At 39.0% G+C, this 27,117-nt stretch overlaps 1 protein-coding gene across 1 annotated transcript in view; it reads right to left on the reverse strand.

Annotated features, from left to right (window-relative positions):
* The window catches only part of plxna1a (plexin A1a), a 519,677-nt gene that overhangs the window by 167,508 nt on the left and 325,052 nt on the right, over positions 1–27,117 (reverse strand). Inside the window, exon 10 of the mRNA XM_055165879.1 lies at positions 8,917–8,937. Coding sequence (XP_055021854.1) covers positions 8,917–8,937 — 21 coding nt within the window. The remainder of the gene's footprint in view (positions 1–8,916; positions 8,938–27,117) is intronic.

Raw genomic sequence — 27,117 nt, forward strand, 5'->3', positions numbered from 1 at the left:
AAGACAGACATGTCACACTCAGGCCCGGGGGCCAAATTTGTAGCCAGGTTGGCGCCACCTAGTGCCTCCGCTCAAGTTAATTTCTCTCCAGGCACTAGATCAGGAATCAGAATACACTAGAGGGTTTGCAAAAACCCCGAAGCTGAGAGTTTGGGCAACAGCCATACAGCAAAGAGCCATACATTCAGTTTTGGCAACGATTCCCAAGATCGAGGATTTAAAGCCGGAACAAAGATAATTAGAATTCATTTTCATTTCTGACAGCAGAAGGAGCTCCAATTCCCAAATGCCTAAATGGAAACAGAGGTGTAGTTTATAGAGTGTGTTTTCCAAATATATACTATTTTAAGTTAGAAAAACATGTTTAAAAGAGAATTTAAACCACAAGAATGCATTGTTCATAAATGTGTCTTGTGCATTTAACCAATCCTCCAATGCTAATAAGCAACCTGTCAGAACCAGCGGGCAGGCGCTGACCATGAGAGAAGCTTCATCAGGACCTGAGGGGAACATGCAAACTCCACATGTAAGAGTACTATGTGACACTATAATCAAACATTGAACCTTGTTTCTAGCTCTGAAGAGGAAGTGCAAGCCACCCACTGTGCTTCCACACTTGTAAGCCCTGTCTTAGTCTTAGACATTAATTGGCGTAGAAGCTGATGTTTCTTATGATTTGATGACAAAACACTAAGATGAGCTATTTTAAGTTCCACAATGCTTTGTCAAAGAGGCAGCCATTTTGGAAACCTATTTTTCTTCTCTTCCCAATGCCTGCCAATCAAAACAGTTCATTTAGCTGTGCCTGGCGTTGTCGCACACACTCATACAATACTCCCCCTCTTCTCATTTACCTACCATGCAGCCCTCTCCCTCCTGGCTGTCTCCTATACACCACACATGTATAGAACACATCCATATGCATCTTCCAAGGCCTTCTCCTCATTGCGCATGCAGCTGAGCGGGGACACAAAGGAGCATTTCTCTGAGGATCTCTGTAATACGCACACAGCACTGGGGGAAGCACGGTAGGCTCTCTCTCTCCACTGTACAAAGGCTTAATTGCACCGACACGGAGTAGGAAGGGAACAAAGGGCTCGGGAGCAGAGAATTGTGGGAGCTGTTTCATTAGGACTGGTGACAGGTGTCGGAGTGGGGAGGAGATCTGATAGTGCGCGGCGCTGCGTATACGTGCACAATAGGAAGCAACAGTGGGCTCACCTGGGGATTGCTCTAATCCACTGTTGGAACATACTTGATCTTTTTGCGGGCTTATGTATGTGTATGTTTAGATGTGCCGCTGTAATTATTTCTCACCGTGTGGCGTACATGAAAAAAGCCAAGGTTGTACAAGAAAGTTACAACTATTGGATGACTGCAGAACTGTCGGAAAAGTGTCACGTTCACATTAACAAAACATAGACATATGAGAGTGACTCTGAAAACTGCATACAGGAAGCAGTGTGGGTGTGAATGATTTTGGGCATAAAACCCAGTATATGGGTGGAACAGAGAATCTATAAAGAAGTGGACAAAGGGAAAGTGACATCACCCACAGCATTCAGCTCCAGTTAACCCCTTAACGAGTGTCACAAATTTGCGACAAACCGTTTGGATCAAAATATAAGCCGAGACAGCGGCTGCATTCTCCCAGTGTTGGTTAGTGCATATGCAGAACCTTTGTAGGAACCTTTGGCAAGCATTTGTTTTTAGTTGTCAAAATAATAACAACTTAATAATCTTAAATTAAATTACCATCTACTTAAAGGCAAAAGCACACACAAAACATTTTTTTTAATATACATCTGTATAAATTCAGGCGTTAAGGAGTTAAATGAAGTTCAGGATCTTAGCAGTTATAGGAGTGAATTTAGAGCTAGGCCTATATTAGGAGTAGGAATTTATTTACGTACAAAATTGCGAGATAAAAACACACCACGATCATGTCAAGGAGGGTAAAACGAACATTTTAAGACCAAAATGATGAGGCTCACAGCAACAGTTACAGAGAGAGAGTAACAATTTTCCAATGTAAAGTCATTTGGAGCCTGAGTCGAGGGAGCCTGAAGTACCGCCATGCTCATTTCCTATTTGGAACGTGGCTGCTAGGAGGTTAGCTATGTCCATTAATGTTTACAGTGGACTAAGCTTCAGTCCTTTGACCCAGAATTGGAAAATAAATTATCACTCCATTTCATTCAAAACTTCTGATAGTTATATTTATATGGTTTTGTAATATGCTTATACAAATCAAAAACACATTTAGCTACCAGCCATAATTAGACCCAGCCCTGTTGTATTCTCACATATCACCACTAGATGCTGTCTAAGTTAGTGCTGTCTGAGTTTTGTCATAAAATAAGACCAAAAGAAGAGCACATGTCAGCCTGAACAAAGGTCAGATAAGGAGAGAACAAACAGGTTTCAAATCAGCCATCTACTGGTGAAAAAGAATCAAATAAACTTGCAGATGGTAGCTTTTAGTGAAATGCCTTTATGCCCAGTCTCTGAACAAATCAATACATCTTTCCCGTTCAATATGCAGGTACAAAAGAAAAGAAACAAAAAACATAATAGTAACTAACTTCAACGCATGTATCATTACTAAATGTGTATTATGTAACTTTTTTGATCTGATCCTGTAGGATGGAGACCCTGGCCAAGTTAGTGGTCAGATCTGTGGAGGGTGTGCCAAGAGTAAGGACATGTTTTTCTTTCTTTTTTTCACCTGTAATTGAACAAACCCAAGATAATCATGTGAAAAGTCATGTGGAAAATTTCAAGCAAAGCCATAACATCTCCAACCCCCGACCAAAAAAGTTACCTTTAAGAAAAGTGTGACTCAACTCTACAGTGCTGCAATACCACTGCAACATTTGGCCACTATTACACTGAGAATACCATAGAAATATCCAGGACCATTCTCTGGATAGATACTACAACAGCAACTCAACAAGTCTCAAGTCTCCTGTGACACATATATCTCCACCCAGTCCACATTTCTGCATGTTCCATCGCACTAATTGTCACCTATGAACTCCAACTCCCATTTCGCCTTGTTTGGCTCTGAATTTACAGCGGCACGGGTCAGGAATGTCAAATGATGCAGAAAAAGGAAGTGATAAAACACCGCATTGGAAAGAGCGGGGGGGAGGTGGAGCGGTGAGGGAATAGGAGACGAGTTAGGAGGTAAGGTCTGAGGAGACATACAGTCATTTATTAAAGTGAAGGAGGTGAGGCGAGGAGGTCACGATCCCGAAGCGGTGCGCCATGGGAGTCGTAAACAGCACAACAAAAACAAACTCTAACGCGCTCCATCCAGGCTTAGCTGTTAGGGGTTTGGGAGGTTCAAATCCTGCCCCGTAGCTCAGAGTAGTCATCAGGAGAAGCCCGTGGAGCAGCGTACAAGAGCCCAGGGGCCAAACGCGCTCCCGTGGTGATCAAATAGCGGAGGTGAGTCTATCTACAGCACAGGCGTTCCCAGTCTCTACTCCCTGATCCCAAATCTTTATTGCTCTGCGGTCTATACAGCCTCCAGCCACTCCGGGATGCTCAGTGCAGTGCTAAACCAGAAAACCCGGAGGCGCCATGTTTTACCACCTTGTCTGATTTCTTCATAAGTGTGTTCAGATGAGAGTAATCTGGGTGGAAGAGATTGGGATCACAAACTGCAATGTGTAGTTTGTAATATTGTCATTAAAACTGAGCTCAATTTGTAAGCAATATTAGAACGATCATGGTAAAATAGTCACTTTTCTAACTTCAAGGTACTCAAAGCGTTTTACATCAAGGAACCACCAGTGTGTGCAGACACCTGGAGCAATAGGTTAAATCCAAATCCAAATCCACTTTATTTCTATAGCACATTTTACAAACAAAGCAGTTTCCAAAGTGCTGCATAGAGATCATAAAATGAAGACAACAAAAAGGTAAATTGCTAGAATTTGATCATACCAGTCCTAAAACAATAAAACCAATAAAAGCTAATAAAAGCAAAAAATATAAAAATCATAAAATAGCAGAAAGTAGTAAAATAAACAAAAGACACAGAGGACCACATGACTTGCACAGTGTTAAAAGCCAGAGAATAAAAAATGGGTTTTAAGATGAGACTTAAAACACTCCACTGTGGGGGATGTTGTGACGTTGGGAGTTCCAGATTTTGGGCCGGTCACAGAGAAGACCCTGTCCCCCCTGTTTTTAAGTCTCATTTTAGGCACCACTAAGCTGGAGCTGGCCCTTGGACCTCAAAGCGTGTGGGTGTAAATCTGGATGAGGTCTGAGACGTACTGTGGGGCTAGTCCATTCAAAGCTTTAAAAACAAACAATTAAACCTTAAAATCAACTCTAAAACGAACTGGAAGCTGCTAAAATCTGAGTAATGTGCTCACGTTTTTTGGTTCCAGTTAAAAGGCAAACTGTAAGTGAGTTAAAGTGTCTTGCCCAAGAGTACAACGACAGTATTCATTTGTGACAGCTGGAATGACACTGCAAATGTATGGGTTAATGGATCTGACCACTTAAAATATTGTGATATCATATCGTCAATAATATCGTGGGCTGTCATAATATATCGAATCACAAGTTCCTTTCCTTAAATGCATGGTTTTACAGTAGCAACAGCTTATGAACAGAGGGAACTACATATCCCATGATTCATTTCAGTGCAGACAACATATATAGAAATATGTTTTTTACTTGAATTCTTGGGATTATTACAGTAATAATTCACACAAAAATCTTGTCAAGGTATTTTAAAAGCAAAATAAAGTGTCCCATCTACAATTATATTAGCCTCCTCAAAATATCGCAATAAATATCGTACCGTGAGATGCGTATCACGATAATATCATACTGTGAGATTTGGACATCGTTACATCCCTGCTTACAATGCATTTTATAATTTTTGCATAGATGGGTCGCTATAAACAAACTCACATCTTTCCAAAATGTTGTTGTAAATGTACAGTTCCAAAATAAATGGAAGATCTGAACCACTAAACAAAAATTATTCTGGGAGCATAAGCATCCACAGATGAAATGATCTTTTTATAGTCTTAGTTTTCTATTTACTGATTAATTTAAGGTAAAATATTATCTCTTTTTAATGGGAAAAAAGTGTTAAAATTGCTTTTTATAACATGAAGTCAAAATCCATAAATAGTAAGGATTGGAAGTTTGATCCCACAATATTCCCAAGCCCTCAGGCAAGACACTGCATCCACATCAACTGTGATAATGAAACAACTCCTATTCAACATAAAAACATCTCTTTTACTTTTAGAGTTATGTCTGACACAAAAGACCTCTCTTAACAGAGTTGCGGTGTCTGCTCCATGGAACAATCACCATGGTTGATTGAGGAACCTTTTCAGTTGATAACTACCAAAAATAGATGAATAGAATCGACGCTTTGTAAGAATTCTCCTGAGTCACACCAAAAGCTTCTTGCAGAAGAAATGAACTGAATATTTTCCTCAACTATTTCCCATTCATTCTGTCCTCGAAACCTTTTTTGTCAGCAATGCCCTGTGTCAAACGAGCCATGATTTCAGTTTTTGTGATACTTTGAAAACTTAGCCTGTCTGGTAAATGTCTCCAACCACGCATAAATCTGGACTTTATGATAATTTATACAATAACAACGCCACATAAACCTTGCAAAAGACGCTCGGCTGGATCAGACCTAGAAAGGAAAGTGCAATAACTAAATATACCCCCATTTTAATCATTCACGGGCTCCACTGTTATAGCAAGCTTCTCCCTGAGACAAAGAGCGCACTATATGAGGCACATCCTGACATTTACTTTGCACCTCTGCCACTTCTGCCGGAGATATGATTACGCTTCGCCTTTGTCTTCCTCGCATTTAATTACTCCACATAAGACCAGCGCCGTCTACCCTCTCGCGGTGATGTCACGCATGAACCGAGCGCTCCCATTGGCCGTCACCCCGTCGAGGCTGGCGCTACGGTCGGAGGAGCTGACAGGATCCAAGTATGATGGATGAGGCACGGCGAGTTGTGTTTCTTTCCGGGTGGGGGGGGTCCAGGGGTAGAGGGGTAGAGGGGAGAGGGGAGGGGCGCCATATTGGGGAGGTGGTAGCGGCTTGGAGGGTCCCGCGGGATTAGCGTTACAGCCCAATGAAGCGCTTCACAGAGGAGCAGGGCCGGGACCCCATCGACCGCTGGAGATGGTCGGCGCGTAAAAAAACACACACGCTCAGAGGAGATATGATGACTGCATCTCCCATATGAGGAAGAGGGGTGTAGAGAAATGTCCACTTTCAGACAATAGTATTCGAAGCTATAGGGGATATGAGGGCAGTAAGAAAGACTTTATTTTGGTGTGATTGTCGGGAACTCTACAGTGGAATACTGTGTTGGTTGAAGATGTTAAAGGTCCTGTATTATGATAAATTGAGTCTTCTGAGCTTTTGTCAAGGTGAAATGTTTTTACCTCGTCAAAAACATACCCGGAGTTGTGTTTTGTTTCATTCACACACATTTGAGTAACCATTTATTATTAGCCTGTCTGCATCTCCAAAGCTCAAAATTCCACCTTTTGATGTCATGAAGTGGTAGTTTTCAAGTTAACAGCTTCCTTTAACCTTTTGTTAGAGACTGGTGATCCAAGGGGTGAAATCATCCAAATGATTCTACTGAAGGTGTAAGTAAATTCAAATCCAAATCCCCTTTATTTCTATTGCACATTTTACAGACAAAGCAGTTTCCAAAGTGCTGCACAGAGATCATAAAATGAAGACAACAAAAAAGGTAAACTGATCAAATTTGGTCAGTCCTAAAATAACAAAACCAGCAAAATAAAAGCAAAAAACATTTTAAAAAAATCATAAAATAGCATCAAAATAAAATAAGTAAAATAAATAAAAGTTACAGAGGACCACACAACTCACGCGGTGTTAAAATACAGAGAATAAAAGTGAGTTTTAAGATGAGACTTAAAACACTGTGGGGGCTGTTGTGTGTCGGGGGGCAGAGTGTTCCAGAGTTTGGGGCCGGCCACAGAGAAGGTCCCTGTCCCCCCTGGTTTTAAGTCTGAGTTTTAGGCACCACAAGCTGGAGATGGCCCTCAGACCTCAAAGCATGCGGGGGTGTAAATTTGGAGACGTGCTGTGAAAAACAAACAATAAAATCTTAAAATCAGCTCTTAAAAGAATGAGAAGCCAGGGCAACGCTAAAATCAGGGTAATGTGCTCATGTTTTTTGGCTCCAGTTTAAAGGCGAGCAAAAGATTTTTTTCCAAAACACAGTGGAGAGCTTCCTGTATAACCACATGACATCACAAGGTGGGATAGAGTGTTTTCTGAAAAGAAGAGAAGAACTCAGCTTTAATATGCAATGTCTGTGTGTTAAACATGTGCAAATAAAACACACAACTAAAGGGAGGTTTGTTTGATGAGACATTAGACTACAAACCCACAGCCCTATTCTTTTTAACTACACACATTTTGACTTTAAAATGCTGAGGGAAGAACATTTCAAATTGTACGTCTCTTTGATTTCCAAGTTCCATTTTCAGTCCATAAAAAGCTTTAAGAGCACACAAAGCAACCATGTTTGCTATGCTATTTCCATTTTAGACCCAGACAAAACGCCTTTTACAACTCACACGCAGTTACACATCCACAGTAATCCCCCCGAGACTTAACCATTCAATCAAGTGCAAACTCCCTCTTCAGCTCCAGTCCATCCATCTCCACTGTCTCAGCCTGATTCATTTCATTTACCAACTCTTCTCTCTCTCTTCTCGCTGTCTATCTCTCACAACCTTCAAGAAAAAAATAACGACAAGTCAAAAAGAGAGAAACTTTCCTCCGCATAACTCACCACATGTCTGCATTTGTGCACCGGCGAACATTGTACACACAATGGATATGCCTCCCCAGGGTCGACGCACACCAGCTTCGGCAGATTTATGTAGAAATTCAAGAAAGGGGTCAAGGAAAGGCCAGAGACATCGCTATACTCATCAGTGCATTAGCTGTTGCTTCTCAGTAATACAGCAGTAATGGGTGGTCGGGTTTCAGACTGTTGGCACGGTTCCACTTGTTGGATCTAAAGTGGCAAAATAAAGATTTGTCTAGTCAAGTATTGAGTTATTTGTCTTTTATTTTGCATAATAAGGATGCTTTGTGTGATTCATTTCAATATCAGTTTGTCTGTCAAGGGAATGCAGATGGAAACTAGACTGTTTTTTTAATAAAACTTGGCAGAAGATATCACATTCATATTAAGATGCATTCAAGCTTTACTATGTCTATTGAGAAAATTCAAGCAGATGTGGTGAAAAATGCTGTCTTTTTCAAGGTTGGTATTTTTTCATAATATTCTACAATGAAAGTGATAATGTTGCGTGTCAGGAAAATTTGAGCAAAGTACATTATGATATTTTCAGCAAAATAAACTACATTTAAATGTGCACTATTGAAATGTTAATCCTATGCCTGGAATTTTCCACGGCATGGCATTTAACGTACCTACCTCGATGGAGACAAGCACTCCATGAACTCCAGTTACCAATTTGTTAGAGGTAAGCCCCCTGACAATAAGAATGCATTTTTGTTCAAGGTATTTTTTTAATAATCAGGGTTAAGGTTAAGACTTTATAGCTCCCAAAGGGAAATGGTCATCTGCATTTGCCCCATCCCCTCCACAAGGGAAATGACTTGGTTGCTCAGTAGCTCACACATTACAATATATTATAATAACAAAAAGAAAAAAATATAATTGTAAATAAGTTGCAAAAATGTGGTGTCAAATAAGGTATAATTCTGAGACTACATGTTTAATGGGAGAAACTGGAGGAAACCCAACCAGACCTGCGGAGAAACACAAACTCCACACAGAAAAGCTTGGAGGACCCGGAAATGACCCTAAATCCTTCTTACCTCACAGCAAGAAGCGAGAGTGCCAGCTGCTCAGACACCGTGCCACATCTCCATGGAGACAAGCCGGTAGCAGCCCCTCTTCCTAAAAAGTTACACAGTGCACCTTCAGGTGGTACCGCAGTCTCATCTAGTTTGTACATGTTGCTACAGCTCTGTTTCCTTTTTACAATATCATTCGCTTGAAATTTGGGAGCCACAACCCTCTTTCATTCTGTTACAAAAAATATTATTATTCTAAGGTTATGTCAGTTATGTTTCATTTCATCCCGCGGTGAACCCTCTCTTGCATTTTATCTTCACCCTCTGGCTGCGTATCCCCAGTGGTGCGGCTGGTGAGGAGTGGGTGGACACTCCAAAAGGCTTCTAACCCAGTTCAAAGGTTCTTTTATGGAAGAGAGGCCTGCTCCACCTGAGAGCGCCGCTCAGGAACCCGGCCTCATTTCTCCCAAACAGATGAAACATTTCCGTGTCGACATAACGCGCCCGGGATGTGAGAGCGATACATGTGGAATAAAAGATGAAAACGATGAGAGCTTTCAAAAGTTTTGTCCCGATGTGACTGTGCATACTCACTCATATCTTTTGTATGAAGATTTCTAGTCATTTTGTAACCTTTTCACCCATTAGGAGAGAGTGGCAGAGCAGATTCTCATAAAATCTGAAGCACTGGAGAAGAGGCTGGATTCTGGTACAGTGGTACTGGCCTTATCTCGCAATGAAGATGTATAAATGTAAAAAAAAAAGAAAAAAAAAGAAAACAGTAGGGGGAATGGTGTTATAAAACATACATATTCCTTAAAGTGTGCATTTCCTCAATCACTTTTAGCCATGTTATAATGTTGTTACCTCCTCATGGCTTTGTAACACTACCCTTATATTGAGCAAAAACAAAAAAAAATCTAGTTAACCCCCCTGACTATACAGTAATTGGAATTGAACATCAAATCAAACGTTATTGACAAAATCAAGCATCTTTGTTGCGAGCAGGAAAACATTTATAGAGAAACAATAGCCAAAAATCTAACAAAGAAAGAACAGAATAGGTCTGTCCCCAGATAATACTCAAATTTGTCTTCATCACAGCTTATTTATAAGAATTCACAACCTCCAGACAACATAACAACAACAATGTAAGTCTGAATAGCTACAAACAAAGTCTGCAAACTGCTCGGTCATTTCTGGTAGATATTTTTATCGCACTATAGCGTCAGAATATTTTTGAATGAACTTTAACTCAAGTAGCTGACACCTTTAGCTCTCCCTTGGGTAACACTAGACTAAATGAAAATTCAATGAGGTGCGGTGACGCAATCCCGATCTATACTTATAATGGGACATGACTAAGAGAATACATGAGACATCTAATCACGACTTCAGCCCAACAGCTTTAAAGGTCTCATATTGTGCTATTTTCTATTTTATAATGTTTATAATGTTGGAGTTGTGTTTTGTTCCATTCACACATTTGAGTAATCCTTTTTTATTAGTCTGTCTGCATCTCCAAAGCTCAAAATACTCGGTTCCACCTTTTGATGTCATGTGGCAATACAGGAAGAGCTCCACTGTGTTTTAAAACTCAAAACAAGGTGTATTGAGAACAGTTTGGATCATTTTAGTACTAAAGGAGCTGAAAGGAACTTGAAAATTATCACTTTATGACATCTCAAGGTGGAACGGAGCATTTTGAGCTTCGGAAATGCAGACAGAAGTGTTACTCAAACGTGTGAATGAAACAAAACACAACTCCAGGTATGCAAAACTTTGGGGGGAAGGGAGTACTACATGGATATACAGAAACTGTGCAGAATTGTTCTTTCGGTGCTCTTCAGTATAGGGACAAGTCTCAAATACAACTCCAGGTATGTTCTGAGGAGGTAACAGCATTATAACACGACAGCTTTGTGCAATATAGGACCTTTAATTGCTTGAACAGTGTCCATTCAATCTTGATTTAAATGACTTTTTAGGGAGACAGCATAATTATTCTTATGCTTGCCTTGTCAATATTACCACAAGGAGTGCCAAAATTACTGACAATGGTTGAAATGGATTGGCAACATTTATTATGAGATCACTTCTGCCTCAAAATATTGCCAAAATCTGTAAAAAAAACAACAACAACAATAAAAAAACAAAGCCAACTTGGTCGTCACATATCTAGCCATTTCAAAACAATCCTTCATACAATTCTTACTCAAATACATTCATAAATTACGTGTGTTATTTTGAGCACTCAGACTTGGTTGATTCTAGTTGGGTCAGACAGCTATTATTATTCATTGGGTCATGGGCTAAAGTGGGTTGCCAGTTTTTTATAGATCCCTCATGACGAGAAAAACTTTTTATTTCTTTTGGCAAACAGAATTGATCAAATTTGGATTCCTGGTATTTCAAATGAGGCCAGCAGTTGCATTAGACTGTCTCCTCACAGTGTAGAGTTTATCTGATATACTTTGTGGATGCGATGGCGTATCTATAGAGGTTTGTATTGATCTAATGGCGGATGGTTATCTTATACATCCTACTCTCTGAATGTCCGGAGAGGATAACATCTTGACACACACAATCTCACTCGGTCATCGCTGATAGCATCCAGACATTGCTTTTCTAATGGACCTATCTGAAGAAGTGCACCGGAGTTATACTTAAAAGCGTATGTCGAGTCTAGTAATAATAACTTTACATTACAAAATTTATTCAATCTTGCAGGCGGTCAGCAAAGAAAACAAAACAGATCTTATAAAGGCAATGCATTTGAAATGTTAAAGGGCCAACAGTCTGGAATTTGGGACATAGGACCTCATTTCCTAGTTATCCAGAGTGTTGGAGACATATGGAGACACTTTTTAAAATATTTCATCCAGTCCTTGTATTTGCAGAGGTCGCTGGTGCTAGGCTAGTGCATGTCAATGGTCATAGTTATTCTGCCACTAAAAATAGTCTTACCCACTCCACAAAACACCCGAAGCAAATCTATTATTACGCCAGACTGTCGATGTAAATGTCTGTGTTGATAGAATAATGTTTGAAATAAAACTAACCTTGCATCGCATGAATCGTCGCATGTTGAGGGACTATTTTCTCAGTGGCACCTGCTGGTAAGGTGATACGATAGGTGCTAGGTGATATCTGTCCCACTGCCAAGCTTTCTATCAGGAAGTACAACTCGCTGCCGCTGTTCAGACATAAATCCTTCAAATGCAAGGTTGGTTTTACTTCTAAAATTAACACAAACACAGACATTTACATCGACAGTCTGGCGTAATAATAGATTTGCTTCAGGTGTTTTGTGGAGTGGGTAAGACTATTTTTAATGGCAGGATAACAATGGCCATTGACATACACTAGCCTAGCACCAGTCCATCCAGTCCTCTGCAAATACAAGGACTGGATGGAATATTTTAAAAAGTGTCTCCACATGTCTCCAACACTAACTAAGAAATGCAGCCCTCTGTCCACAATTCAGGACTGTCCTTTTAAGCCATGTTATAATGTTGTTACCTCATCATAAACAAACCTGGAGTTGTGTTTTATTTCATTCACATATGTTTGAGTAAATCTTTATTATTAGTCTGTCTACATTTCCAGAGGTCACAATAATCTGTTCCACCTTGTAATGTCATGAAGCGATTTTTAAGTTAAAATCTACCTTTTACCTTTTGTTCAGTAGATAATGGCAATTTCAATTTGTATTAAGCCTAGTTTCAGTATTCTCTATTAACAGGCTGCACACAAAGCACAGTAAATAATAGAAATTGACAATTGTGTAAGTAATAATGCATTCACTTCATGTTGCATTTTTTGACACTTACAAACACATAACATTGTATTCTTCATTCTCTCCCCATCAAATTCACACATAGGAGAATAACAATGCATTTGTCTTATATAACACTTTTCCAAACACTGAAACTTAACAATTTTGTACATTATTTATTCACTCACAGTCAGTGAAAATAAGATACTATTGTAGCCACAGCTGCCCTGGGGTAGAACGACGTAAGCGAAACTGCCAGTCTGTGCTATCAGGGTTTAGCTGAGGTTAGACCGCCAACTTTCTCGCTATTATCCATCATCCTACGCTACTTTCACATACATTTCTCAACAGAATAACACTGCATTCATACTTCTTCACCATGATAATTACTAGATTGATTTATCATTCAATATATGATAGAATATTTATCATTGAGGCTTTTTCTTTGTTCTAGTGGGGATTTTTTTAAGCAATTTTCTGTTCTATGATAAGATTTGAGCCATAAGAGGTTGAATAAATAATTTCTTCAGCAAGATACAGTGCTTCGAAACTTGTTATCATGACAGGCCTAGTTATAAGAGTAGAGCATATTATCCCCTTTTATTATCTTGCATAGAAACACCCTCGATATCTTCCCCCACATGATTTAAACAGTCTTTTATTAGCACTATTGGTATAAGAGGAGTGAAGTGTGCTAATCCTATGTAGTTTCTTGTATCTCGTCTTCAGTACACCGCTCTGAGGCTGAATAACCATTAGCTCCATCCGCAGAGACAGGTGCACTATCAAACTGCTCTTCGAACTCATTTTCCACGTATGATTACTGGTGCGCCTTCAGAGCCACGCTGCAATGAGCTAGATGAAGTCTGGGGTCAATCAGACAGAATCGCATTTAAATTGAAGAAACAAAAGCATTTAGTCAAGTCTCAGTGGGTTTCTATCAATAAGGATTTATACAGGGTTGGTTTATTACGGAGCTTGCCACTAATTTCCACACCCCTGGCACAAAAAGGCTGTAATGTGTCTGATTTCTGGTATAACACTGTTCTCATGCTTAGATTGCAAAGACTAAGGTTAAGAAAGTTTAAATATTGCAACAATACAGATGTTTTAAGCTGCTCTTGAGGATAAAATACAGTAGGTCAACTGAGTACAGTCTGCATCTGATTAGAAAACATTTTATTGTCTGAGGATCAGGAGGTTTGCATTAACATGTTAGTTGTTGTTAGCTTTACCGTCACTCTAAAACATCTGCACCTGTTTTGTGGAAAAACTAACAAACTAATCACATTGAAAAATTAGGATGCTTGTGAGGTAAGTGAGGAAAAACTTGGGCTTAGAAGTAGTTCATTTTAAATTGTTTACAGTGGTCCAAAGATGTTCATTTTGTCTTATTATTTACTTTAAAGTCTTCGGTTCTTTTTAAAGACAATACAGTAACACAAGAACAAAAATGCAACACCATCTACGAAATCCAATGCAAATCATACATTAAATCATACATAGAGGAAACAGGACAGGCATTTCACATCCAAAAAAAGGAATGTAAAAAGGAAACATCAGGGAGACTCACCAGAACACAAAAAGACAAAGCAGAACAGGAAAACCTAAACTCCGCCATATCAGACCACTGTAAAACAAATAACCACATTATGGACTGCGACAGGGCACGTGTCTTTGGATCAGAAAACAACAAGTTCAGACGCTAGATCAGGGAGGACAGTGAAATCAAAAAACAAGGGACGGACAGCATTAACCATGATGACGAAGCGTTCATCCTTTCACCCACCTGAAAACCCTCCTCCAGAGAACACCGGGCGACGGGAGGCGGGGTCAGTCTGAGCACCTGCCAGGTCCATCAGGCTGACCACGCCTACAGGAAGTAACAGCAGCAGATATACGACGCGTCACAACCAACACCGGTGACAGTTCTGAAGATGACTTGTAGCTAGCAGCCGAAACATGTCAACAAGGTAAATACAACTCCTACTGTACTGTCTTTAAAAAGAACCTAAGAAATTAATTAACTAGTTCTGTTTTTCAAATAAAAATGTGGTACAACACCTTTAAAGATTTTTTTTTTTATTTTTTTTGAGTGTAGACCTCAAAAATACAGAATCAAAAGTGAAAGTAAGAGGCACAATCTGCTGTTTTTGTGTATACTGCAGAATAAAGCTTCCTATGAGGGAGCTTTTTTACATTTAAGTCAGTGGTACATTTCTTATTTCATTTTTTAGAAGCTCTTATATTTTTACCTCTGTCAATACTTTGTCCAGTTTCAAGTCTTCAGCTTTTCAACTGAAGACTCTTTCACATTTCACAGTGACTCAAATATCCCATCCCAAAATTAGTTTTTAGTATTATTATTATTTTTATTTTTTTATTTTTCAATTCATCTTACAAGAGTATGGTTCCCTTAAATCTCAATGAATAGCTGCTGGAGATGTTGTTTGGTTAGTTTGGTTTTGAATTCATAAAATCTCCAAAATGAATTACCATGAGTCTCTTTACCATACATTACTAAATCAATAAGGGAGCCATTATTAGCGTTAGAACGTTTAATGTGGTGTGGAAGTAGCAGGTAAGACTGTGTCAGCCTTCATCCACAGTACACCTGATAAAGTAGGGCATATTATAATGACGTGGAATTATTAAAGCGCTGATAAGGAGACACATGGAACAGAAAATGTCATGACCCTCTGTATCTTTTCATCTGCTCAATGATTCAACATCAGCAGTCCCTCCTGCTGTCTCTCCTTTTAAACCACTGGAGAGTCTATTCTTTTGTTCTTATTCTGTGCGTTGGAGTTATGTGATGATGGAAGTTTGCCTTGTTAGCCATCTTCAAGTGCCACTTTTGTTGCAGCATGTTTCTTTTAATTGTTAGGTAATCCAGATTTAACCCGGACACATGGTTCATTTAAGACACAGTAATATACGCTTTGTAACACATGCCTATTTTAAATGTTAGTATATTGGACAAGACTTCTGGTAAAGCATATTGTTATTCTACTGTTCTACTTTCTAATGACACAACTGGGACAAATAAAGGTTATATTACCTTTAAAGGTTCTATATTACACAAAATTGACTCCTGTGAGCTTTAAATCTATCTATTAATGCGAGGAACGTGTGTCAGTGTGTCCTCCAGTTTGTTTGTCTGTTCCATGCATAACTCTCAAACTACTCATCCGACTGATCTCAAATTTGGAGGGTGTCATCCTAATTGGACGGGAGTGTGCAGTGTCAAGTTTCATGTTGTTAAGGCAAAAAATGCCAAAGATCTGTTCAAATGTGTGATATATTTTAAATATAATCAAATTTGAGAGTAGGAAGTGATAATGTCAGAAGTTGCCATGCTATTTGTTTATTTATTGTTTGTTTATTTGTTTGTGTATTTATTCATTTGTTTTATTGTTATTTGTTTATTCTTTGTTTATTTCGGGCTGTACATTATACTAGTACTGTTAAAGTTAAGTAAAGATGTGTTTTGTTTCATTCACACACGTTTGAGTGATCCTTTATTATTAGTGTGTCTATATCTCCTAAACTCAAAATGCTCTGTTACACCATGTGATGTCACGACGTGGTAGTTTTCACGCTAAATGCTGCCTATTACGTTTAAGTTCAGTAGAAATGGACAATTCTACGGCTGAAATCATCCAAATGATTCTAGTGAAAGTGTGTGACGTTCCTGTATTGTCCCATGACATCACAAGGTGGAACAGAGTGTTTCTAGTTTGCGAGAAGAACTCAGCAATGCAACAAAACTCCAGGTATGTTTATGATGAGAAAAAACATAACATAGAACTGGAATAATAAATAATATAGTACAGTATCACCCCATCTTGGACTGAACGTACTGCACCAGAATGAATGATTTCACTTTTCTATTATCCAGATGACTAAAGATGAAATTGTGCATAATATATAACTGAACAAAAGTGTTTTAATCCTGTTTTTAGAGTGAGTTCTTCAATCTTGTCTTTGTATCACCATCGAAACGCATCAGCATTTTAATTGAGGGCATTTGACATAATAATAATGGATTACAAACAAGCCAATGTTTTAGGCTTACGGGCAAATAGATGAATGGGCAAAGACTGAATCTGTGTACACATCTAAATCGTACAACTAAATTCACCAAGTCCTTATACGATATAGAGCTACTATCAGTTCTTTCTCAAACTAGAGCACAGTGAGAGGCCATGCTGTGAGAGCTAAAATGGGGTATGAGCATAGCTGAGGAATATGCTCTCTTTATAAATACAGTGACACATAAAAAATACAAAACCAAACCATAGTGTAGCAATGAGAGTGCGTTTTCTAAACATTTTCTGACCTCGAGGCTCAACCAGACTGAATAAAGAAGTGGACTGAGGGAGTGTTAGAGAGTGACGTCACCCAGCGTTCAGCTCCAGTCAAGTGAAGCTCATGATGTTAGCAGTTATAGGAGCGAATTTGGAGTCAGGTCCATATTAGGAAAAGGACGAAATAGTGAAATGAAAAACACCAGGATCATGTAGAGCAGGTTAATACGAACATTAGAACACAAGATCTGAAGGACAAGGTTCACTGCAGCAGTTATAGAGAGGGGCGACAATTTTCCAATATAAAGCCAATTGGAAAGAAACTGAGTAGAAGGATCCAGAAGCGCTCCAATGCTCACTTCCTATTTGGAACATGCCGGCTAGTGGGTTAGATATGTTCATTTATGTATACAGTCTATAGGCTGAACAGTAGTTGTGGTAATTGTGGTTGTGGTAGTAGTAGTTCCTGATTTCATAAGATATAAGGAACAAATACAGCCATCCTGTTTTTTGCAAAGATCAATGTGTTATTTACAAATGGACTTTCATTATGGCTTGTCCAGCACTTGAAATATTGATCACTGCATTAATTACTAGGCTATATAATGTCAACCTTCAGCCTCTTAAATATTTTATGTTGATCCGAAGCAAATAATTTAGACTTTAGAGAGCCTGTACCCGATTTTGTCCCGAGTATCTGATAATGTCATAACCAGCTTTTGAGGTCAAAATAAGTCCACTGTAGACTGTCAGATTTTAATTAGAAACCATTTCACTGTCTGATAATCTGGATATGCAGGAAATGCACATAAGCATGCTAGTTGTTTTTAGATTTACCATCACAACAAAACAAAAGCGCTTATAAACTCATCATGGTGAGTAATTAATAGTGTTGAAGTCAAGACCACACTAATCGAGACCAAGACCTGTCTGAGTCCACAGGGTCCCGAGACCAGGACAAGACCAAGACCTCTGAGGGTCAAAACTGAGACAAGACCAAGACTTTTAAAGGCTGAGATCGAGACAAGGCCGAGACCACTGCCCATTGTGATCATCTTTGAAATTTTTAACATTCATTTGTATTTTACAGTTATTTTGGCACATATATATCAATGTTTTTATAAATCTATCTCCATTTTATCATTTGTCGAGTGTCAGACCTTGAAACTAAGACAAGGCCGAGTCCAAGTGCATTGAAGACGAGACAAGACTGAGTCCAAGAGCCTTCAAGACCAAGACAAGACTGAGTCCAAGAGCCTTCAAGACCAAACAAGACCAAGTACAAATACCTTCAAGACCGAGACAAGACTGAGCCTGAGAGCCTTCAAGAGCAAACAAGACCAAGTCCAAGTACCTTCAAGACCGAGAAAAGCCTGAGTCCAAGTGCCTTCAAGATGAGACCAAGACCACAAAACCACTACGACACTTATAATTAAGACACTTGGAATAACTTTGGACCACTGCATGAATTAGTTCTTTTTTTCACGTTTTTAAGACAACATGCCCTAATAAATACATTAACTGAACATAAAATATTGAAATGGAATAAAATTACCTTTTTGTTTTTGTAGTAGTCGGACTTGACTTTTTCAGCCTGATTTGTAACATTCCACTCCACTGAAATATTTATAACCTTACAGTGCTAATATTGAAATTGAAATGTCCTAATTAGAATCCTCCCTGTTCCTTGGCACTGAGGTCTACTGAAATCACTCACATGGACAACTTTTTTCATTTCATTAAATTTATTTTTGGCTAGGATCACCAACATTAGTGAAGGACATTGCACAGTTCCAAATTTAGCCTCGTAGCTCTCATCAGTGCTCCGTGGTTCTGTAGAGCCTTTATAATGAAGCCTCCACCTTTCACTCCTCATCCATCTCCATCCATTAGGCAAGCAGGCCCATCGCAGCAGCATCTGGACTCGCATCTTTAAGCTTTAATACATGCTGAATAATTAAGATCTCCTCTGCTCTACGCTAGCCTCATTCTGACATACAGCCACCAAGCCAGAGGGGAACGCAACCGCCACCCAGTACAGAGAGATCAAACCGACTGCACAAGTGGGGCTAGGAGCAAGGCATTCTGGGAGCTCTCGGGCTTACTGTGCATGTGTATAAATATGTGCATATTAAAGAGCTCATATTATGCTATTTTCTGATCCATGTTATGTTGAGTCCTCGTCACAAACACACCTGGAGTTGTGTTTTGTTTCATTCACACATGTTTAACCCACAAGCTTCTTCTCTCAAACCGAAAACACTCTGTTCTACTTTGTGATGTCATGTGGTAAAGCGGGAAATGCTCCATTGTGCTTTTGGTAAATGGTCACGTTTTTATATCGCGCTTTTCCACCTTCAAGACACTTTACAACAAGAAACCACTCACACATTCACACACGCATTCATATACCAGTGTGCACAGACACTAGGGGCGAGGTGGGCTAAGTGTCTTGCCCAAGGACACAACAACAGCATTCGTCTGTGGGAGCTGGAATCGCACCGCCAATATGTAGGTCAGTGGATCTGACCACTCAACCAATAATGTTTTTTTAAGGCGAAAGTGGGAATCGAACAGCCAACCTTCGGATCAGTGGACAAACAAAACACACCATTCACCTTAATTAGAAAAAAAATGGATAGTTTGATTCCTGGAATTTCAAATCTGTAATGTTAAAAAAGTAAAATGTAGCTGTTAACTTGATAACTACACTCCAAAAAACTGAATCTAATCAACTTAAAATGACTTGAATTAAAGTTTGATCATGATTTGAGTCAATTTCACTTGACAAGTAAAATTATCAGCAAGTGGAATAAGACTTTTTGTACTTGCTTCTTGCTACACTTAAAATAAAAAAACAAAATCAAATGTTGCTTGAATTAAGAACAACAAACTTATTCCATTTGTAGATCATTTCTCTTGTCAAGTTTAATCTACTCACATAAAGTCAAATGTTCTTAATTTAAGTCATTTTAACGTTCTTAGATATTGATTTTTCCAGTGTACCATTTCACATCACAAGGTGGGACAGAGCATTTTGATCTTTGGAGATGTAAACAGACTAATAATGCAGAACAGGCTCTATTCACGCTTACGTCACAAACCAGGAAGATGTTTGGAAAGATGTGATTACAACTTCCTAGGCCCAGTTTTCTTCATCTCCATGTCACTGTAGTGTTCTGTTATGTTCAGCTAATCAACAAATACTACCATACCTCAGTTTTCGAGCGCACTGGGTACATGAGATTAGAAGAGATGAAGCGCCAAATTCAAAATGATTCCAAAGAGCAAATACGTACACAGTCTTCATTTTACCGCTGATCACATTTACTTCAAAGGGTTTGATCACAGTCGGTCGGTGAGCCCAGTGTCGGGAACTACACCAGAAGTTGTCATCTTATGTTTCCAAATGTCTTCCTGGTTTGTGACGTAAGCACGAATACAGCCTATTACTCAAACATGTGTGAATGAAACAAAACACAACTCTGGGTATGTTTTTGACAACATTCTAACATGGCTTAAAGCTCACAAGAATCCATTTTATGTAATATTGAATCGTTAACCTAGTTGCTGGCTTCACTGGGCTGCGGTGTGGTAGAAATATGGAGACTTGTCCGGGCTCACTCGTCTTCCTGATTTATTTACTAATTAGTGTTGTGAAGGCTAACGCTGATTCACATATTTATATCCACCTTTAGTCATCTGGTGACTAACCCGCCGTCTAATGATTATCAATGATGTTAGGCTAGCGCAGATACCGGATCAGGGGCAATGCATCATGGGTAATTTACAGAGAGTGGAAGGAGGTCAGTTTGAGCACGGACGGTAAGCAAATATGCAAAGGTGAAGGTATTTCTCAAGTGAAAAATAAAAACACGTTTAAGTTGGTGAAGAACTATTGTGGTGGTAATATACCGTATATCTGATACATTCTTTCCACTAACACTGTATCCACTCGGGCTGAGTATCATTAAGAAGTTGCCAATACGATGCATAGGCCACGATACAATACATATCTCGATACAGTGAGCTTTCGATTCAATATAATATATATTTCAACTTGATTTGACAGGGTTTAATAAAAAATAATGGCTAAATCATGGCTGTGATACTAAAAGTCTTTGTTAAATCACTTCTTGTGCAAATTTCATATGAGACACAAACATTTTAATCATCAAAACAGTGAAAATATCAAATGTGTTGCATAAATAAGTTTCCTTCCTCTAAACAAGCAACAAAACTGTAGCGCTGTAACAAAATAATTGAGTAAAATATCAAAAAAAATACTCTTGCAGATATATTCATACAACTGCCCCCAATATCAATACTGTATCATCACGTTAAATGATACGATATATCGATATTTCAATATTTCTGCACACCTCTAGTGGCCATAATACAGTTTTCTTTCCCAGATGTATTCATAACATATCCAGTTTATTGCAAATTCATAGAGTGAAATATATATATATTTTTTTTTTACTAGTGGTGGAAGGGGACGGGAGTGTTAATAAAAAGCTTGTCTCCATGGAAACATTGCTTTTCCGAGAATACAAAAAGCATTACTGCTCAAAATATACAAGGGGTGGACACAAAAGTTGTCAATATAAGTGCTGACTGTAGAATATTGTAAACCAAATGAAAACATTTGTGTAAAAATTTAAATTAAAAAGTAACCACAATTATTTATTTAACGCAATTATCCATTTCATGTTTTTGGTAATGGACTATGAGCTCCCGCAATTTTCTCTTATGCTAACAACTGCTAGCAATCAGTAGCCAACAAGACAAACAAATTGTGCTAGAAATATTATATTAATTCATGATTAATTGCTCTGCTTATTTTTTATTGTTTTAATATTGTTGTTTTTGTCTGTGGTGGAACAACAAGCCGAAATAATGAAAACATATCAGAAAATCAGTGATTGTCAAATTAATGAGGACGCACTTTGTAAGTTTGTTAAAGTAGTTTACAATTTGCGATGACACACTGAAACCAAAATAGACAACTTTTTCTTAATCTGTTTTCTCGTGACATATTCCCATTGTGAAAGTGATCTTATAATTACTGCTGTGGAGAAAATGGGCGGTTTAGAGATTCAAAAACTCCAAATAAAAAAGTGACTCATTACACTGTGATCACTGAATCCCACATACGAGTGATGTGGGTATAGAAAACAGACTCTGACAGGAAACTAAAGTAGAGCTGGAGTCCTTTTGTCGATTAAAGGGCCTATATTACTCTGCATTTAAGATGTGTTCTTGTTTCAAACTGAAAACACTGTTCCACCTTGTGATGTCATGCAGTAATATAGGAAGTGCTCCACAGTGTTTTAGTTAGTGTTGTAGTTAAGACCGCAGAGATCTCCATTTGATCTGATTAATGTTCATTTAGGACTAAAATAAGCCAAGCAAACTGTACTGCACTGAAACACTCTGTGGCCCTTTTCTGGACCCTCACCCACAGTTTGAGACCTGTTTCCTAACTGGAGTAGCATTCCCTTACTGGTTTTACAGTGGTATTTACCAGCCTCTGCACATTTACCAAACGCACATCGTGACAAATACAAATGCATTTGTGCTCTTTTATCAGGCAAACTTCAACCACATGTCGCGGTAAGAAGTTTATTGCCAACAGCAGCGGCCGTAATGAAATATGATCGCACTCGTCGAGTGTCAGACCTCGAGTCTGTGACAAGACAGAATCCAAGCACTTACAAGACCGAGTCCATACGCCTTCAAGACTGAGACAAGACTGAGTCCAAACGCCTTCAAGACTGAGACAAGACCGAGTCCAAACGCCTTCAAGACTGAGACAAGACCGAGTCCATACACGGTCAAGTCCGAGACGAGACCAAGAGCGTAAATAAACGTCTCGAGGCCGGTCTTGAGAACTACAACACTCAACACTAGTTTTAGTACTACCTACCTCTGTGTATAAATAGTTGTTTTAGCATGAACTCTCAAGCAGGTGTAATTTTTCAGTGCAGTTTGGGTCAGATACATAGACATGCGTAATTGTGATTAGGGATGCACCAGTCCAATACTGGTTTTGAATATCAGTGCCAATAGTGACAAAATTTGCTGGATATCAGTATCTAATAACGATATCCTGGCTGGACATACAGTATACACCGATGTAATAACACAATTTACTGGTTGTATATTCGACCCAGAAATTTACATGGTGTTCATTAGTTACTTGAGTCATAAATAAAAGGTACATGATAAGAAAAAAAAAAGATGGATTGGCGCATCCCTAATACATAATAGTCTAGACAGCTTTTGCAGGACATGTCTTAAGTCAACCAAGAACTTCTTTAATCAACTACAGCTCAAGACAGAAGTATGAGAAAGATAGTTGAGAATATGTGGGAGCGTGAGTCACAACAGAGCATTCTGCAGTGAAAAGGTCAGGGGCTGATAGTAAAATAAACAGTTTAATGCCGAATGGGGCCAAGATTATAATGAGCTCTGCCTCTGAAAGCTCGCACAGGCTTCACAGAGCCACCATCTTAATGAATGCATCAGGACAGCGCTGTCTCAGGGCACACAATATGGAACAATGCAATCAACATGAAAGCATAAGTTTAGTTTTGTACTTTCTTTGCATAATGTTGGTGACAAAAATAAGAACTGCCACTGGTGTATTCGTTTGTGAAAAGAAATCTTAATTTTAAAGGCGCTGTAGCAAACTTTATTACTCCAAGTTCAGGAAAACACTATTGCTCAATGCAGGTTAAAAGTTATCGGAGATTAAAAAAAGGTAGCGACTGAAGGATATCGTCTGTGTATTTAAAGGGCCCATGCACTGTCTGATCTACATTGTTTTTTTCCTAATCAAAAGTTTACCTGGAGTTGTGTTTTGTCTCATTCACGCAAGTTTAACTCACAAACCCTGCATATTTTGGCTGAGTTCTTCTCTGTTCCACTTTTATGATGTCATGTGGTAATACAGGAAGTGCTCTACTTTGTTTTTAAACTCCATACACCTTCACTAGAATCATTTGGATCAGGCTTGGAACTGTTAATCTCTAGTGAACTAGGGCTATGTTTATGCTGAAACAAATCACAGTATCACACGTCGTTTCTGTGTCCGCAAGCCTTCCCTGTCCACACAACTTTGCACATATTTGTTTCCATTTTACAGAAATGAAGGTTAAAACCGCATGGTTAATTTGCATAAACTAAGCACTCAAAAAACAGCTCTCGCTCCTTGTGCCCTGATGCAGTTCAGCTTCTGTCGGACTAAAAAGGACACTACTCAGTGGAAAGTGTTCTTTCTGTGACAGAGGGGTGTTCTGCTGCTGGTGAGTCTGCTCTGTTTCTATCGCGTTGGAGATGGTTCATGTTAAACTTTTCAGAGATTATACGTCTGCATGTCATAGACCTATAGAACTATACTTCACCTTTTGACGTGAAACCGCCTCAAACGCTAATAAGTTGCAGCAGCCCATTTTCATGCTGAGGAAGATGGCAAGTGTAAAAACTGTCTTTTTTTGGACCGGTGTTCTAGTAAGTAGTTCTAGCTACGCTGTTTCTCATTTGTCCTATAGTTTATTTAAACTGTTTTCTGCAATAGTGTTCCATGACCGATGTCACAAACCCAGTGAATCAGGAAGGCGCAAGTCACAGTGACGTCAGCGCCTCAACGTTTTCAGGCGTCCACACAGTGCTGCATCAGAGCCGCACTCAGATGAATTCGTGGGAGCTTGCGGCACCAGATAGTTCCGTCTCTGGAGCCATTTTTCATCAGATTAGTGTGGACGAACACTGCATCCGTAACGAAAACGACTCGAATGCATACTAGTGTGGATTGGTCTAACTTGAAAACTTCCAACTACATGACATCACAAGGTGGAACAGAGCATTTTGAGCTTTGGAGATATAGACAAACTAATAATGCAGGGATACTCAAACAAGTGTGAACATTATAACATGGCTTAAAGTTCACAAGAATCAAAACAGGACCTCTAAAGGCTATTTTTAGTCAACAGAATACCTAATTTGAAAAATAAATGGAAATTTTTGCTTTGAAACTTTTACCTGACATTCCACAACAAACATCCCACCCCTCCACCTCTCCCCTCCGTCCTCACCGGGCAAGCGACGAAAACAGCCCCTCTCCAAATGCTTCTACTTCAGAGTCGCGCTAATCTCCACTGCCTCTCCGCGCGGTGTGGCACTTAGAGGCCGCTCTCGTGCACTTAACGGCCATTAAAAGTGCTCCTCTGTGTTTACCAGCCTTTATCTGTATTCCTTTGTTTTCCCTTATTAACCAGGGGACGCGGCGCTATGCAAGAGTGAGCTTAAATTGTAGCGTTTGAACACCCAAATGCACAAAAGAGAAAGCAGAAACGCGCACTTCACTCTCCTGTCAGAGCTCCCATCTGTGCCCATTACTCTGCAGCTGTCAATCATCGCCGCCATTAATTCATTTTGGGGACATGAAACATCCTTAGTAAAAACATGCAGAATGAATGGATGGGTTAATTAGCAGGCGGGTGGTCTACTGTCAGTCACCATAGAGCTGGCTGCTTTGGGCTTGTTTTAGACTCTGTGTTTATAGTGAAAAGAAAAGAAAAGAAGAGGCCATCTAGAAATGGAAGGGTTAAAAGCTACACTTGCTTATTCCAATTACAATATTCCAAAAAAATTCTTCTCTGGTAACGTAAAGGTGTACTACGCAATTTTTCTGGTGGAGGATCCGCTACCTACTTGTTTCCATGGAGATGTTATTGCTTGCCTGAAATGTTCCACGGTGTGACATTAAACATATCCATCTAGCATTTATTCATTAAGGTTGTTTCTATTGCTCAAAAATGCATCCGTTCTGCAAGTAAGGACTGAATTGTAACGTAGCGTAGTGACAAAGCAATAACATTTCCACGAAGACAAGCAGATAATCCACTGGAAATGTTACACAGTGCACCTTTAATTGGGTAGTTCTTTTATAACATAATTGGATGTATGCAGAAATGAGAAAACACAACAAAAAGGGACATTTCCATTTAAGTTGTTTTGATACTTTTGAGCTGAAGTTGTAGCGTAACTGGATTCCACTACTACTACTACTACTACTACTACTACTACTACTACTACTACTACTACTACTACTACTACTACTACTACTACTACTACTACTATATATGGTACAGCCTACAAATGTATTTCTCATATTTAAACATTTCAAAATATCATCTTTTAAGCTTAAAGTTGTGTAGTTCCATAGCGTAACTGGATTCTACTACTACTTCCACTACCACTACTACTACAACTAACTACTACTACAACTAAAACATATGGTACAGCCAACAAATTTATGTGTAATGTAGTTCTCGTATTTCAACATCATATCATCTTTTCAGCTGAAGTTGTGTAGTTGCATAGCCGTAACTGGATTCTACTACTACTACTGCTACTAGCTACTACCACCTCCTGTGTCTATAAGCACCTTGCTTCTGCCTATTACTTTTGGGCTATGCTTTTTTTATTCTTTTGGGCTATGCTTTCTTATTATTTTCTTTTTTTTTAAATACTTGTTCTTATACTACTTATAATGCTACTATAGCAATGCTAAAAATGTAAATGTAAAGCAGATACTTAAAACTACAGTATCTGAATCAGCATCATAACTGAAAATATCAGTGCATCCCTACTACTTATACTTCATGTTTTATGAAACATGACACTCAAATGCTCAAATAAAAATGAATAAAAATACTACTACTAATACTACTACTACTATGGTGACTCCTACAATTACTGAAATTGTACTTGTACTTTCTTCCCTCTCCCTATGGACATTTCATTGCCTAAGATAATGTAAACACAATGGAAATAACTTCTATTTTTCGGTTGAACGGACACAGAACTGTAGACACAACTCAAATGAAATCTTAACATTTTAGTGTTGACTTGTATTCCTGGCTGTGTCCTATCCTAACAGTTGTATATTTACACTAATGTGATTGGATGCTGGGGCTTTGCAGTGCGCCCATTTTACTCTGGATTAACAGTCAGGTCCATCCGAGCGCGTCCGATTTGTTTCTTTCTAAATTTGTATCTTATTGTCTGTGAGTTGGTGCACATTTGCGTTGATGGCCTTTTCCAGTGCCGTGCTAATTTTCTGCCTGGAC

Source organism: Boleophthalmus pectinirostris, unplaced genomic scaffold (genome assembly GCF_026225935.1).
Source record: "Boleophthalmus pectinirostris isolate CB_2022bp ecotype Guang Dong unplaced genomic scaffold, ASM2622593v1 HiC_scaffold_8, whole genome shotgun sequence".
NCBI lineage: Eukaryota > Metazoa > Chordata > Actinopteri > Gobiiformes > Gobiidae > Boleophthalmus > Boleophthalmus pectinirostris.